Source organism: Diabrotica virgifera, chromosome 8 (assembly GCF_917563875.1).
Source record: "Diabrotica virgifera virgifera chromosome 8, PGI_DIABVI_V3a".
In the NCBI taxonomy this organism is placed as follows: Eukaryota; Metazoa; Arthropoda; class Insecta; order Coleoptera; family Chrysomelidae; genus Diabrotica; species Diabrotica virgifera.
The window spans coordinates 188,771,074-188,788,948 of NC_065450.1; the positions used below are offsets into that span (position 1 = coordinate 188,771,074).

General features: G+C 31.1%; 1 protein-coding gene across 1 annotated transcript in view; it reads right to left on the reverse strand.

Annotated features, from left to right (window-relative positions):
* LOC126890075 (serine protease inhibitor 27A-like) overlaps positions 1-13,688 on the reverse strand; it is a 157,234-nt gene extending 143,546 nt beyond the window's left edge. Inside the window, exon 1 of the mRNA XM_050658905.1 lies at positions 13,411-13,688. Coding sequence (XP_050514862.1) covers positions 13,411-13,435 — 25 coding nt within the window. The 5' untranslated portion in view covers positions 13,436-13,688. The remainder of the gene's footprint in view (positions 1-13,410) is intronic.
* Between the last annotated feature and the right edge of the window lie 4,187 nt (positions 13,689-17,875).

The following is a 17,875-nucleotide window of genomic DNA, read 5'->3' on the forward strand; positions in this document are numbered from 1 at the left end:
ACTTTTTTACGGTCCAACATAATCGAATTAATCAAAAAACAGAATGTTAAGAAAACATGAAGCTATAGTTGGGTTTTAATTTGAGTATTTTATAAATGCTAGAATATTCCACAGGGTGATGCGAAGTTTGAGAAAAAAACACAGTTTCATTGGTACACCCGGTATCCAATGAAAATTTACCTGTTTAGCAACAATATGATTACAGCGATATTGTTAAAGAATAAGGTTATAACATATTAAGAAATCACTTAAATCGGACAACAGGTTTAGAAAATTCGAGACATCAAAAATGACCCATTTTTAAGGTGTCCGGTTAATTTTGCACCCCAGTGTATTTTTAATTCCGAATGGTGTGTTTATACCTATAGATCTAATATATCATTGGTTCTAAAATAACTATTTTATTTTTTGCATTGCATTTGTATGTGTATAATATATCGTAAGTACAAAGATGTTTCTTTTTGCGAATAAAATTATTACGGTAACTGATGTTGTTTTTTGCAAAATAAAATGTAGCTTTCATATTTTATGCAAAGATCTAAAATGTACTCACGTTTGATTTTGTAATTAAAGTTTTTTATCAAAACTTTCGTGACTATAAAATCAACTCACAAATTAACCGACAGAATTATTTGAAATTATATTCCACTTGTTTTTCTAATAAGTTTATATAATATTATCATGTAGGTACATTAAATGAAGAAAAACTAGTATACGTTATATAAACTTGTTTTTGCAATAAATGTATTAATGATATCTGATATATTTAATTATTAGATATTCCAAAGAGCGGCAGTTCTCGCCAGTGACGCACAACCATCCTACATGCCACACTATACACGAAATTTTCAATATATACACGAATTTATATATACGAAATTTTCAATTTTTTAAATCTGACTGAATTGAAAATTGGGCAAGTCCCATCTTAAAGTTTACAAAAAGACTCTCCCATTCATATATCAACCATCCATTTTGGTTCGAGGGTGTGGATTTTACGGCCCTTTTCATTTAGGGTCTGTTTTTCGTTCTCGTCTCCAAATCTCTCAAAAATTTCGAAAATTTAGGTCCGACCTTTGCGGTTTCTGATAGTACTGATCATTACCTATCTAACGCATGTCGAATTTTTAAAATCGGTTATATCATTCGAAAGTTACCGAGCTCAGAAATTTGACTATTTAAAAAGGGGAAATATTTGTGTGTATGTATGTTTGTATGTGTGTGGAAAAGTGACTGATCTGAATTTTTTTCCTTTCTTTTAAGAGGTGACTTTTGAATACCACAAGCCAGCTATATTAGGACTGGGTAGGTACAAAACGACATATTTTTTGGGGTATATATCTTGTTTAGGGAGAGACAAAAAAACCGCAGAAACAACATTTTTTATTTTTCTACAATTACCCAAAATTTAAACAGACGAATTGCGCCAATAACTGAGCGTTCATAGGAGGACTCTAGGAGCATTTAAGGGGAAAGGAGCAAAATGCAAAATTTTGACGCCTGTCAAAATTTTCGATGTATTTTAAATGTAATCATTTTTTTTAATCCTGAGAAAACTAATAAGTATATTTGAAAAATTTAAACGCAGAATGAAATATTATTTTATTACCGAGGCCTTAGAATGAATAAAAGTTTGCTTTGAATAAGATATTTGAAATTAAAAATCACACTAAACTTTCTCTTAGTTTTTAACCCCTGTAACTTAAAACGTGGCTTAACTTTTTTAATTTTTAGGGCAAAATTGCGATTTTGACAATTTTCTCCCACCTAAAATTCAAAATAAACTTGATTTTCATTTTCAGCACCATCAAAAACATAAAGTAACACCAAAATTAGCCATTCACCACCAATGATCAGTATCTCAAAAAATTAGTGTTATTTTGGGGATTTATAACGTAGGTGTTAAACGTTGCACCATTTGTTTTCTATACAATATTTTGATCCAAATCTCTCCAGAAAACTTCTTTGTACTTATGTTTTATTTTTGAATTTGATTTAAAATCTATACTTATTTCAAATTTTGTTAGTCAAATTTTGCGATTCAACTTTGCAATTCACGAATCTGCACCTTGTACTTTAAAAGAATCATAACTTTTACTAGAATAAGACTAAAAGCGTAGAGCAGAAACCATTGTCTTTAAAAAATTAGCGATATATTGTGTACAAAATTTAGAAAAAAATATTAAAACGGACCAGAGTTGTAGCGAGCTAGACGCAAAAAACGTGATTTAGATTTTTTTTTATTTTTAGGGTACAATTGCAATTTTGACAATATTCCCCCACCTAAAATTTAAAATAAATTTCATTTTCGTTTTCATCACGGTCAAAAACATAATCTAAGACCAAAATTAGCCATTCTCCACCCATGGTCAGTATCTCGAAAAATAAGCGTTATATTGGGGATCTCTAATGCCGATATTAAAAGTTGCACCATTTTTTTTTCTATAAAACATTTTGATCTAAAGCTTACCAGAAAACTTCTTTGTACTCTCTACTTTAACATAAATGTGATTAAGAAGCTAAATTTTAAACTTCGTCACACAACTTTTGCGATTAAACTTTGCAATGCACAAATCCACACCTTTTCCATTGAAAAATTCATAACCTTTATCAGGATAAGAATAAAAGCTTGAAACAGGTACCGTTGTCTTCAGAAATGTTAGTACTATACACTTTAAAAGCTTCAGAAAAAAATATTAAAATTGAACAGAGTTGTAGCGAGGTAAACTCAAAAAAACGTGATTTTATTTTTTTTTTATTTTTAAGTTAAAATTGCGATTTTGACAATGTTCCCCCACATAAAATTCAAAATAAACTTCATTTTCGTTTTCAGCACCCTCGAAAATATAAAGTGTGAATAAAATTAGCCATTCACCCCTCCGTGGTCAGTATCACGAAAACTAAGCGCTTTTTTGAGGGTGTCCCGCTCGTGTATTAGAGGTGTTCTCAATAGAGAAGTTCCCCTAAATATCATAAAAACGATTTCAAAGATCTACCGAAACAACAAAATAGAAGTTAAAATAGATAGATAACTTATGTAGAAACTATAGACGTATAGGCAGCGAAATAAGACAGGGAGACTCATTTGCTCTTCAATTTAATCTTGGATGAAATCGTTAAAAGTGCCAACAAAGGAAGAGGATACAGAATAGAAAACAAAGAAGTAAAAATACTCTGTTACGTAGACGATGCATTATTCATAGCCCAAGATGAAAGATAGCATGCAAAGAATCGTCCTTAGATTTAACACAAGAGCAAACGAAACCTAAAACAAAAAAAATCAACAAAGAACCCATCAGATGTGAAATAAAAATGGAGGGCATTAATATTGAACAAGCAAGGCATCAATAAAATACCTTGCAGGTATTTTATTACCATGTGTTTGTGTATTTACAAACTACACTGTCCAGCTATGGAGATAGGGACAAAGAAGTGATAGAGCAAGTACAAAAAGCAAATTAATAGATTGGCAGGATGCATTAATACCACTATATGGCGAAACCTTAGACCATAAAAACTGATAGACACGCCGTAATACTATTCACTCGTCTCGAGGAGTGAAGCCAACATAAAACGATTCACACAGCTGTGTGTGACGTCAGTTTACGGCAGAAAACGTTAGAGATTAAAAGTGTTTATAGGCGTTGTGAATTAAAATAAAGTATATTTTCTACATCCAGTAACAAATCAAAATATGTATTATTTGACCCTCCACATATGTGAAGACTTATTTGCAATACTTAAGGTTATTTAGGTCAACAAGCATGTTCATGCTTTTAAGACTTTTTTTACGTTCATTTCATTGTAAGTAAACTGAAATTGTAAATTATTGTAATAACTAGGGAGCGGATTTATATGCGATCAATTTTGAGGAAATATGCGCATATATATGCAGTAAAAACTTACGAAATATGCGGAAGATATGCACAAAAATTCAAAAGATGCGCATTTCGAGAAACCACAAAATTTCTGTTCTATTCTATTCTATTCTATTCTAGGGGGTTCTTTTATAGGGGGGCGGCAATCTTATTCTTTCAAATAAAATCATTATTTTTTATATATGCAATTTATTCACATTTTTTACAAAAACATACCAATAGTTACCTATTTAAAATAAAACAACATCAATATATACCTATATCTTCGATTATAATTCACTACAATGTGTTTTTCCAATTTTTTTACGAGGAAACATTTTCTTTGATCAGATAAAATATTTTTATAACTTGAAAATCTCCTTTCAACAGAAATAATTGGGGCGTATTTAAAATACATAACTTGTTAAAGCCAAAAATTCTGCATAAAAAATTGCAGCTTCCAACCAAGTTTCCCAACTAGTCAGTACTGGACCGGGAGGTAGAGGTACATTAGGTAATTTGTTCCTGTACAACTGAACCCGTAAAGGACTTTTGACGAATACTTTTTTACGCTACCTATTAGTACATTTACATCAGGGAATTCACCCCTAATATGTTCCGTTAATAATTTCCGTTAGAAAATCGTAAAATAAAACGATGGTTAAAGGTGTAAATTCTCTTAACAATAGGGGATTTAAAAGAATAACCAGAATTATAGGTATCTACTAAATAATAAAAGTAAATAAAATTCGGATTTCCCGGTAAACCATCCTTCATCATTTTAACATCCTACAATAATTTTATAACGGCGTGCTATAAGCACTATAAGTACTTTGTGTAAAGATCGGGTATTTTCTAAGAAAAAATGAAAAGGCAGTGAATGAGCCGTGTCTCTTCAGGTAGTTCTCGAATTAATAGATACGACAGCCTGTGTGGAGAAATATTTTGTGTCGAATTAAAAAATTTAAAAATTTTTTTTTTGGACTTAAATGTTTTTAAATAGGCACAAAATATGCATGTTTTTTTAAAAATATGAAAATATAAATTTAAATAGGCACAAAATATGCATGTTTTTTAAAAATATGCAAAATTTAGTAAAGTTCTCAAATATGCGAAATATGCATGCAATATGCATTTAGCATAAAATCCGCTCCCTAGTAATAACTATTGATTTGAATAAACGTATATTATATTACAAAATTTTGTTGACGGGAATAATAAAGCGATTAAATGGAAATATTTGGAAGAATTAGTAGACATTCAAGAAAAGGAAGGCCTTCATCTTGCAACTAGGATAACCCGAAGGCATTTTAATTGGTATAAGGAAAAAATGAAGATGAAATTAGCTGCCCAAACATTCAGCCAAAAAGTTGCTAAGGCAATACATTATTTGAGAAATAAAAGCTCAAAAGAATTTGTACGTAGCGAAGCTACTCAAAATTTCATTGAACGTATCAATGGTATTTTTCATATTTTAAATAGCCGAAATTTATTGGCAAAACACCTGAAATCCAGTTTACAGCAGCACAATAAACAAGCGATCGATTTTTCAAAAAATTGAAGAATCTATAAAATAGCTTAGATCACTTAAATGTTCCAACAATGGTGAACCACTATAATATCCAAGCCAAAGAAAAACGGGTTTTATTGGTATGATCATTAGTTTAAAGTCACTAATGGTAATTTAAAAAAAATACTTCGAGGGTATGGATGGAGATCTGAAGTTCTTTCGGCCTATAAACTTTCTCAAGATCACTTAGAAGTTTTCTTTATTTCTATTAGGAGTCATGGAGGTTACAACAACAACCCAACGGCAAAACAATTTAAAGCTGCATATAAAAGACTCTTAATGCACACAAGTGTTACAGGATCTACCCAGGTTAATTGTATAGAACAGACATCTTCCATAATTTTAGCAATGATCACAACAAATACTGTAAAAATGAAAACAGATGATCATCAACTCATTGACAACTTTATGACTAGTGAAAATAATAGGGAAACAATAACTAGTAACCATGATTATACTGTAAATAATTTAAGTTTTTCAAAAACATTGTCATCATATGTTTTTTATGTTGTTGACTATATCGCTGGGTTTGTAGTTAAGAAAGTTGAGAAAACAACCTTCTAAAGACGTCATTCGTATTTGCAAAATTGCTGAAAGCGAAATTAGATTTATGATTTATGTACAATTCAAAAAAATTGAACGATTCTAAATTAATGAGAAGATATGTACCGGGTGTCCCAATAAGAATGGCTCTCGGCCATATCTCAGGAACCGTTTATAGTAGAGCTTTGAAATAAAAAATTTTATAACAAAAGTTGCCTCAGGAAAAGCCTGGAAATTATTTTCATAATTGTGGGACCACCGCTAGAGGGCGTAATTGAATATCAAAAATTAAAAAATCTAAATTTTACAAAATTTTCCAAATGAAGGGGCACTGGAAATCCGATCTTCGTATTCTTCATAAAATTCTACGCATATTTGATTTGACAAGTTTAGGTCTACCTTTGGAAATAAGAGGTGGGGGTGAGTGGGAACCTTGTTATGAAAAACTGGCTGTGAGTCCGGTTCTGCTTAATCAAATTTTGCAAACTTGGTCTTGTTGAAGACAGAGCTTTTTCGTCAATGTAAAAGTTATGATTTCGAACCAACTTACTGAGTAATGTGCCAGCTAGAAGGTGTTATTTAATTTTTTTCAGAAATCTAGTGTTCCTTCGAAAATATTAAATACAAACATGCATTTTTAATACCATATTACAGAATTAGACAAAATTAGCAACAGAATAGCGAAAACCGCATGTTAATACCTTTTTTCTATCTCGAGATATCTTACAAAACGTGTAAATTTAAAAACAACTGTTACTGTCACCGGTAAACGAAATTCATTAAAATTAGTGTGCTATGGAAACAACAAAGAAACATTTTCCAGCTGTCAACGTATATTAGGTCTTTTCAACGCTTCTCATTTGTTTCGAGCCTCGTTCGTATCTCGTATATTAATATTATACACGGATTATACGGCATATGACAGAGGCTAGAAACAAATGAGAAGCGTTGAAAAGCCCTATTACAAAGAAATAAAAACAACTATTTAGTGATGACATAAACGTTCAAATGTTTGCCCATCATTTTCGTTGCAAACATTTACTCTTTCAAGAGTAGATTGAACAGCAGTCTCAATTTCTGCTCTCGATATGCTTTGAATGGCGTTTAGTATTCTCTGGATAATGTATTCTAGAGTAGTGTATGATGGGCAACAATTTCAATATTTAGGTCGTCACTAAGTAGTTCTTTTTGTTCTGTGTTATATTTAATTTTAATAGTATTGTTTCTCTTTATATTGTTGTTTTAATTAATTATATTTTTATACGTTGACATCTGGAAAATGTTATTTTGTTTTTTTCCACAGCACACTACTTTTCATTAACTTAGTTTACCGGTGATAGTAACAGTTATGTATAAAATTTACACGTTTCTCGAGATATCTTGAGATAGAAAAAAGGTATCGACATGCGGTTTTCGCTATTCTATTGTTAATTTAATCTAATGTTATAAAGTATGATTTAAAATGCATACTTGTATTTAATATTTTCCAAAGAAAACTAGATTACTGAAAAAAATTAAATAACGCCTCCCAGCTGGCTTATTACTTACTAAGATGGTTCAAAATTATCACGCTTACATTAAACAAAAAGATCTGTCTTCAACAAGACCCAGTTTTCAAAATTTGATTTAGCAGAACCGGACTTACAGCCATTTTTTCATAACAAGGTTCCCACTCACCCCCACCTCTTATTTGCAAAGGTAGAGTTAAACTTGTTAAATAAAATATGCGCAGAATTTGATAAAGAATACAATAATCGGATTTTGAGTGCCCCTTCATTAGGAAAATTTTGTAAAATTTAGATTTTTTTATTTTTGATATTCAATTACGCCCTCTAGCGGTGGACCCACAATTATGAAAATAATTTCCAGGCTTTTCCTGAGGCAACTTTTGTTATAAAATTTTTTATTTCAAAGCTCTACTATAAACGGTTCCTGAGATATGGCCGAGAGCCATTCTTATTGGGACACCCGGTACATACAAAGAACATGTTTGATCATGATTTTGAAACAAACCATTTGTTTAATCTAATAAAGATAATTTGTTTCCATTAGATTGCAACATTGCAACAAGTTTCCATTGCAACATCAGATTGTACCATGAAGGTGAAAAACTAAATAATGTAATAAGAGTTAGAAGTAATTTAACAAAAGCTATTTTGTTTTGTGGTCAATAAATTAATAGATTTCCTACATATTTTTTCACCTAACCTGAAACTTCCACCCAAAAGAAAATTACTCTCCTTCAAATGTGTTTTTGATTATCAAACAAGAAGAGATATACCAACGATATAATATTATGTACCTACTTTTAAATAAAACATTTATTTTTACAAAATTACTTTAAGTCAAAAATATTTATTAATTACTTTGCTAAATTATTTATCTTCCATATTTTTTACAAAATATTGAAGTTATATTAAAATAAATCTAAAATTGGGTAATTTTATTAGTGCTTTGCTAAGGATCCAAACGAGTTCTTGCCGTATTGTGACGTCACTTTTGCGGAAGGTGTTTGCTTCAACGGTTCGGTACAAGGCGTGTCTATCAGTTTTTATGGTCTAAGGGCGAAACCGTCATAAGTATTAACACTGAAATGAACTCAAGAATTTATAAAGCCAGTGTAAGACATAGCCACACAACCACAATACAAAGACTACTGAAAACGACAGAGATGTAGTGCAGTCATTGAAGCTTTTTAGCTCATAAATTTTTTACTAAGAACCGATTTACATGAAATTTTGGAATAAGGCTTATCCTACCCTTAACTTCAAAAGTGATAATGACCCGAACTACGTTTTCACCCTGGGAGTGGTTGCCACCCCTTTTCGTTGGTGAAAATTTTTTTTCAAAACAACCTCAGATGTCAATAGAATACCTAATTTTAAGCAAAAAATGTGGTATAAGTTTTTTCAAAAACCAAATACTTTTCAAGTTATTGGCAATTGAAAATTCGGAACTTTCTCACGATTTTAAAGTTTTTTCCAAATATCTCCAAAAATATGCATTGTAACGATATTATTATACTAAATACAATTGTAGCAGGTAAAAAATGAACAAATTGGTTTTTTAAAGGGTGTTCTAAGTGCAATATTAAGCGAGATATTGAAGATCAAAGCCGTTTTTTATTTTGTGTTAAATTTAATCGACGTATCCAATGCCATCTAGCGGAAAGCGAATAAATTTAATGCAGGGTAATGAGAAAGGATTTTATAGTGCTTAAAATAAGCTTTATACTGTTAAAAGTGTTTTGTACGTAAAATGAGTGAGCTGTAATGGAAAAAAGAGGAACATCTAATGGATTTTTTTTTTAAATCAATGGATTTCATAAGTGCCATTTCCACCAAAATTAAAATTAATGGTATTCCGTCTAGAATCAACTTTATTATGAAGAGTTTGATGGATTCTAGTACTTTCGCTGCTTTGGAGCACATATTTTTTGAAAAAATCACGATTTTAAGAAAAAAAAATTTCGAATGTTAGAAAAAACCACCTTCTTTTTATAATATCTCAAAAATAATGAAAGATACGTAAAAAAGTGGAATATTAAAATAAATAGGTTTTTCTAACAAAAATTTTGGTTTGTTTGTTTTTCCCATCACACAAAAATTTACGAAGATATGATTGATTAAAGAGCGCGCGGTAGCGCAACCACAGTCTCTCTCGAGCCCTTTAACCCTTCACCGTTTCAAAATAAAAGGTTTTACAGTACATATTATAATAAAAAAAATTGTATCTCTTTTAATTACCTTCAAAATGGTTTTTTATAAGTTGTGATAGCTTCAAAATTGAAGTAGTTATGGCCCAAAAACTAAATGTCTTATTGTTTTAATTTAGGGGTAGTTTTAAGGGTTAACGAACTTGAGCATATGATTTCCCAGCATAGCTTTTTTGAAAACGTAGAAAGATATTTAAATCCTTTTTAGTTTATCAAAAGAAATTTTTTATACAATTTTTAATCCAGAGCTTGATTTTAAGGGTTGAAAGGAGTTAACAATTAAGTAATTAAGATAGAGAACGTAAAATATTATTTACTCTATATTTAAGTCTTCGTGTCAAACCAATATAATTTTTTGTAAATTTTTTCTACTTAGGGGTTGTTTTTAAGGGTTGAAAGGGGGTTAACAATATGATAATTAAGATATAGAACGTAAAATATCATTTACTCTATATTTAAATCTTGTTATGTCATACTAAATTAATTTTTTGTAAATTTTTTCGATTTAGGTGTTGTTTGCAATGGTTGTACGGTTTTCAAGGGGATGAAAATGAGTTTAACATGAGGTTATTGTGTTAGAAAACACTTCACGATGTCACTCTTTATTATTAAACACGTTTTATGGCGATAATATGGATCAATGTCAATTTTTCCATTAAGGGGTTGTTTTCACCCCTTAAAATAAAAAACGGAGTTCGGGTCCAAATCACTTTTGAAGCTAAGGGTAAGATAAACCTAATTTCAAAAATCTCATGTAAATCGGTTCATAGTAAAAAATTTCGGAGGTAAAAATCTATTTTACGCTTCAATGACTGCACTAATGAGTACTGAGAAGAATCACAGGAAGTACGCTGAGAGATAGAAAGAGGAGTGAAGACACTAGAAGAAAATGTAACATACAGATATAAACGCATGGATACTAAATAGAAAAAAAAAGAATGGAATAACCACATAAGCAAAATGGGGAAGACCCGTGTGGTCAAAATAGCAAAAGATAAAATCACAAATCAACAGAAGAAGTATCGTAAGACCGCGCAAAAGATAGAAGAGGTATCAATCCTTCAATGGTCAAACAGAATTGCTTATAAATTGCTGATACAGGCAGAGTAAAAAGATCTTCACTTCGAAAACCGTTTTCAAAATACATTCTAAAGTGGAAATCGAACTAAAATTGGATCAATTGCCATGACAGATAGTAAATAGTGTAAAAATATTATTAACTATACACTGCAAAATGTGTAGACAGGACCAACAGACTAATCAGGGAACAAGAAACGTCAAACCCAGACAAACAATGGGAAAATATAAAAGAAGCAGTCTTGAACACAAGTAAAGTAAGCCTAGCGAAAACCAAAAGAAAGCACAAAACAAAAGACTGGTATGCTGAAGAATGTCAAGAAGTAGCAGAAGCAATAAGAAATGTAAGACTTAAAAATCTCACAAATGACGAAGACAGCAATAGAGAAGAATACAGAGAATTGAGAAAAATCACGAAAAGAAAATGTAGAAGCAAAAAGAGAAAATACAACGAGAACAAACTGAAAGAAATAGAAGAAAAATTTCAAAAAAAAGGAAATAAGATCATTCTACCAGGAACCAAAAAAACTGGAAAGAGGATGTCAAAAAAACAACCCATATATGAGAGATGATAAAGGGATGTTGCTAAATGAGCCAGAAAAAATAATGGGAAACTGGCAAAACTATTTCACAGAACGGCTAAGTAAGAGCGAAGTACAAAAGGAAACAAACCATGAAATTGAAGATGATCAGATAGCAATAGAAATACCCACAGAACAAGAAATGGAAAACGAAATATAGAGCTTGAAAAATAACAAAAGCCCAGGAATAACAGAAATATTGGCCGAAATGATAAAATCAGGAGGGAATAGACTACAGAAAGAGATATATGACCTGATAAAAAGAATATGGGAAGCAGAAAAAATGCCAGAAGAGTGGACCATAGCAAGAATATGCCCTATACATAAAAAAGGTGATATAATGCTATGCGAAAACTACAGAGGCATCGCACTACTAGAAATAGTTTACAAAATCTTGGCACAAAGTATAAGAAAAAGGCTAAGTCAATATTCGGAAAAAATACTGGGAGAACACCAGACAGGTTTTAGAAACAACAGATCAACGACTGATCAAATATTTGCCTTAAAAGAAATACAGACTACCTGTTACGAACCTAAAACAGTAATATATGCTTTGTTCATCGACTTTAAGCAGGCCTACGACACAGTAAACAGACAGCAGATGTACGAACTGTTGAAAGAATTACCAAGTAAAATTGTCAGGTTGGTAAAGATGACGATGGAAAACACAACAAACGAAATATCTTGAAAAGGGTATACATCCAAAAAGTTTGAAACCAAGGAAGGATTACGACAAAGAGACCCACTATCAACAACTGCATTCAATCTAACATTGGAAGGAATAATCAGGAAAAGCAGAATAAACATGCAAGAAACAATATTTAAAAACGGCCACCAACAACGGCCGAGAAAAAAATACTCGTTCAAAAGAGCCAAAGAAATTATTTACCTGGGAGCCAAAATAGATGAAAATGGTCATGAAGAAGGGAGATAAAGGCAAGAATAGCTAAAGGAAATTAAAAATATGGAGCATTACGCACACTATTGAAACCGAAATACGTATTAAGAAAAACAAAAATAAGAATTTATAAGACTGTTATCAGACCTACAGTAACCTACGCATGCGAAACATGGGTGCTCAAAAAGTCAGAAACAGACCTTTTAGAAAGATGGGAGAGAAAAATACAAAGAGCAATATATGGAGGTGTGAAAATAGAAGGTCAGTGGAGAAGAAGAACCAATAAAGAATTGCAAGAACTATATCAAGGACCAACGATCACGACGGCGATCAAAGCACAGAGAATACGATATTTGGAGCACATCGAGAGAATGGGAAGTAAACGAATGCCAAAAATGGTACTCTCACGAAGACCAATACAAAAGAGGAGGAAAGGCAGGCCAAGAAAAAGATGGAAGGACAGTGTGTACAAGACTTGAAGAAAAGTAACATTGAGAGATGGAAAGAACTAGCATTGGACAGAAGGAGATGGAGGGAGGTGGTGAAGGAGTGTATAAAAAGACTTAAGTGCAATTAAATAAAATTTATAAGTTATGTAACTTATATTAAGTTTTTTATTATTTATGTAATCAGAAATGTAAACATTTTAGTCCTAGGCCCATAAGGCCTGTTGCGCTTAATAATAATAAAAAAGAAGATCTACACTTCGAAAACCGTTCTCAAAATACATTCTAAAGTGGAAATCGAACTAAAATTTGATCAATTGCCATGACAGATAGTAAATAGTGTAAAAATATTATTAACTATACACTGCAAAATGTGTTTAATACCATTTTAAAAATATAATGGTAGTAGGAATCACATTTAGTTTTTTAGGTTATGATTAAAGTCCACAACCACAACACAACAGACCTGGTTTTCAATAACACCTGCCATTCATAAATAAATATTAATTAATATTGGTTACATCAAAGCAGTAATTTCAATTGCAAGTTCAAAATGTCTCATTAACCTTGATTTCATTCACGCAAGATTTCAGTGTATGTAAGTGAGGATTATATTGGGAATTATTATGAGGATTACATTTACAACCAATTATTAAGCACCATATTTCGCATAATATACTAAATCTGTAGACACAATAATCACCAAAAAATAGTCTCACTTACCCAATATAAAAAATCCCAACAACATTTTGCTACACTAATGATAGGAATACTAAAACGGTTTACAATGATTGGTGGCCTGTAGCTGATAAATCTTGTTGTCTTGACCTCAAACTTGTTTAGGCAGTTTTGTTATAATAATTATGCCTGTGTATTTGTTTATATTTACTTAATCTCTACGCTGCTGTAGAGTTTTATCAACGAGGTTCAACATTTGGTTTCTTGGATATCAGTCTATCAACTACTTAGCGATTTTTACTCTACGTTATGCTTCAGGAGGTATTGCATCAAAGGGAATTTCCCAGTGATGTTCAGGCTCGGAATTAGATTTTTTTAGTGTACATATTAATAGCTTGTTATTACATTTTTATTCAGAGTAAAATTATTGTTTTATTTATTACATTTTTATTATAGTAAACTTTAAATTTATCATTTTATAATTGTAATTGATAGATAATCTTGTCGATTGGAATAATTGTCCTGCAGTTGATATCTGACTCCATTCACGAATGATTTTTAACCAAGAAACTTGTTTTCTTCCTACACTTACTTACTATTCTACACAGTGCCGGCGCTAGGGTATAAGGTGCCCGCCTGCAAAACTAGCACAGGCGCCCCCCACCCCACACACAGATACTCGTACAATCCCAGCCTCGGGAACGGGGACATTATGTGTGTTCAAATGGAACAGTGAGTGAGACCCTTATGTTCGAAGATCAAACCGGTTACACTGCGTAATCTGACCCGTATCTATCTGACCCCCCAAGCTGTATTTACCACCACCCCTCCCCATCGCAGTACATAACGAATAAGGAGGCTTTGTACTGAACGTTACCTTAGATGCCCTGGGTAATGGAACATTACTCTGTATTACTTTATGTTGTTAAACCACCTGATTTTAGGGGTAGCTAGAAGAGCTTTTCTCCCTATTAATATTAATGACTTGATTTTGGACTTGTGCCCTAAAAATGTGTGTTCCGAGCAGTGACTTAAGTCGTTGTCCCGCTATTCGCAAATGTCTCCGGTAAATAAAGTTCGGTTACAGTTTTATTGGACCCATTATCTGACAAAACAACTTCACTTTCAGAACTAAGATTATTTTTTTGTGTCATTTTTTCTTTTCCGATTTGTGTCCCAGATATTTTTTTAATCCAATTTAATTTAACTAAATAAAAATAATGATTTAACCGTAGATTAATAATAGTACTGAGTGCTTAACAAAAATATAATTTTATATTAATTGAATGCTAGATTCTTTAACTGCAGAGTACAACTTACAAACTATTCTGTATTACAATCGAAATAAGAGTTCTAAACTAAATTTAAAATGTTTATTACTGCTTAACCGTTATTTTATTTATTGCTTAACGCGTTTATTGCTTAACCGTTACTTTAAATATTACGTTTTTATGGGATTAATACTTAACTTGATACCTATTAATAGGTATTTACATAATACTTAAATTAGACAGGCGCGGGTGTCAAGAAAATAGTATCACAATTATGTTTATTTTACTAGAAATTATTCATTTCCTCTCATAACTGCTGATAAAAAACTAACAACTTGCAAGAAATTTGAAGAACATAAACAAAGCATTCTCATTAAGAGCAAAGTTGTTTGGTTGAAATATGATATCTTTGACCAATAAATTATACTACTACATGGTAAGAGTTCTATGCGGCATTGCATATTTTTGTATATTATGTGATATGGAAAATTAACAAACACAGATTAGAGTATTATGACGAATTTAAAACACATTTAAAAAAAAATTATTTTTTTATTCTAGTATTTTACATAATACCAGCAGAAAAAAGCTCATTCTGGCGCCCCCCAAACAGGGGCGCCCGCCTGCAATGCATCCCTTGCAGGCCCGTTATCGCCGGCCCTGATTCTACATTCAAAATCAAGATGCAGTAGAAGTAAACAAACCGAGGCACGTTAACTATTACAAGGGGCACTCCTGGATCATAATTTACAATGTATAAAGTTTGTAAATCATCATATGTGATTTACAATGAATATACATTTTAAATCATGACTTATGAGTGCCCCTTGTAACAGTTAAAGTGTCTCGGTTTGTTTACTTCTACTGCATCTTGAGTGTGAATGTAGATTAGTACTAGTAGTACTACTTACTTACATTACATTATACATATACAGTTGCCATTCTCTGCTTATTTCATTATCGTTTACAATAATTTTATTGTTTTTTTCAACTAGCACAACTAGTATTGTTAACTTGCTTCTTAAATATGTTGCTTCTTTCTTTTACTTTTTTGTGCACTTGTTCTCCCTTGGTATAAAAGTAAATTCTTACTGCTGCGATGCTACGTGTTCTCTGCACTTTTTCATGGTGTTGAATCGTGGACCTTGAACGAATATATGTGCAGAAAATTTGAAGCACTTAAGAGGTGGCTATATCAGAAAATACTTCCCGCGAACTCATGAATAAGCTTCGAGAGGTGCTGACCAATATCAAATCTCGAAAAATAAAACACTTCGGACACATTATGAGAAATGAATCCAGATATGCCCTTCTCAAAGCCATTCTGCAAGGAAAAATATTTGGAAAGCCATGTCCAAGAAGAAGTAGAACATCCTGCGCAGCTTTTCCGCACTGCTACAGATAAGATAAATATTGCCATGATAATTGCCAACATTCTTCACCTACAAGCAAATCAAGAAGAAAATGGCCTTTGTTAGAAATTATCTTTACTTTACCTGATGGACGTCGTTTAGCATATAACCAAAATATGCATGTAAACCTTGTAAAACCATGTAAAACCTGTAAATATTATATATTTTAAATTTATTTAAAGGCTAATAGTATAATTAAAAAAATTATTTCCTTAGGTAGCTCCTATTTCCCCCATCACCCCTCATATTTTTTTAACCAAAAATATAGGGCACTTAACCATAACTAATTTACCAACGAAAAATGTTTTTGGCTTCATAACATTTTATTTTGTGGAATTATTGTATTATATTTTGATGTCAAGGTTGGACTTGTTTACAAAAAATTGTAGTATACATTATAACTATTGTAGATTCATTGAATGCTTTGATGTACAAAGTAATTAAAATAATATAAATTTTAATTATAAAGTTTCAATAAAATAAATAAAATATAGATTAAAATTTTCTTTTTCTACAAACGTGTTAAAAATGCAATTTTTAGCACTCCATACGAGCGTTAAAAATGCTACTTTAAGGCACTAGTGCTTTAAAAATTTTATGGCACTGCAGTTCGTATTGACTGTATAGGCAATTTTGATTGAAATGTCAAAAAAATATAAAAATGGAATGTTAGTCAAGTTCAAGTAAAAGTTTTTGTAGATATTGTCTTGTAATTACGTTTGTAGAAAAAATATTGTATGATATGCGTGTTAAAAAGTACATTTTTAAGGCACTCATGTGAATTGCAGAACTCGCTTCGCTCATTCTGCAAACTTTCACATGCGTGCCTTAAAAGTGTACTTTTAACACTTATATGATAAATAACTATTAAAAAACTTTTTAAAATTCTTTTTTCAAATTGCGCAAATTGTACTATTAATATTAATGTTAGTAAACGAAATATAAATATTTAGACGTTTGCTTTTAAAATTTGACATTTTACTTTTAACTGCAGTGCCTTAAAATTTTTATAGCATTTTTAACACGTTTGCAGAAAAAATTTGTTAAAATATACAACATTAAAAGTAGATGTTATTCTATTGTTGTTATCATTTGTGTATTGATAGTATAGTCAGTTTTGATGTAATGTCAAGAAAAATATAAAAATGGAATGTCAGTCAAGTTCAAGTAAATCAAGTAAAAATTTTTGTATTGTCCTGTAATTTAGAATAAATAAATTATAATTGTTGATATACTGCGTTGATGTCTGCGTAACTTGGAACCATATGGGAAACTTTTTTAATATCAATTTTACGAAAAAAAGTCATTCTTTATAAAGTGCTCTGCATAGTCTAAATCCTAAGATGCAATCATCAGATATCAAATTTTGTCAACAGTATACGAGGTATGTCAAAAAATATGAATTTCGCTCAAGAGCAAACTAGGTACCTTTATATTTCAAAATATCAAAAAATTTTATTATGAAAAGTTATTTGTAATTAAAAACCATATTCAAATATGCAATAACAGCCTTTTATTTGAAAAAAAAATTCTGAAATGTTCCTGAAATCATTTTAATTTATTAGACATGTAATAACTCTTTTATTAATAATTTTAGGAAAAAAAGTTATTCTTCATAAAAATCTGTGCATGGTCTAAACCTCAACATGCAACCATCAGTTATTGCCTAATAAAATAAAAAAAGTCAAAATGTAAATTCGTACAGGATGAAACAAATGTTATAGCAAAGTTTAGGTGAGTACAAAAGATATTTTCAAGGAAGTATCCAAATCATACAAGGGGATCATTGTTTAAATAATTAAAAAGGGGTCATTTTTGCAAAAAAAT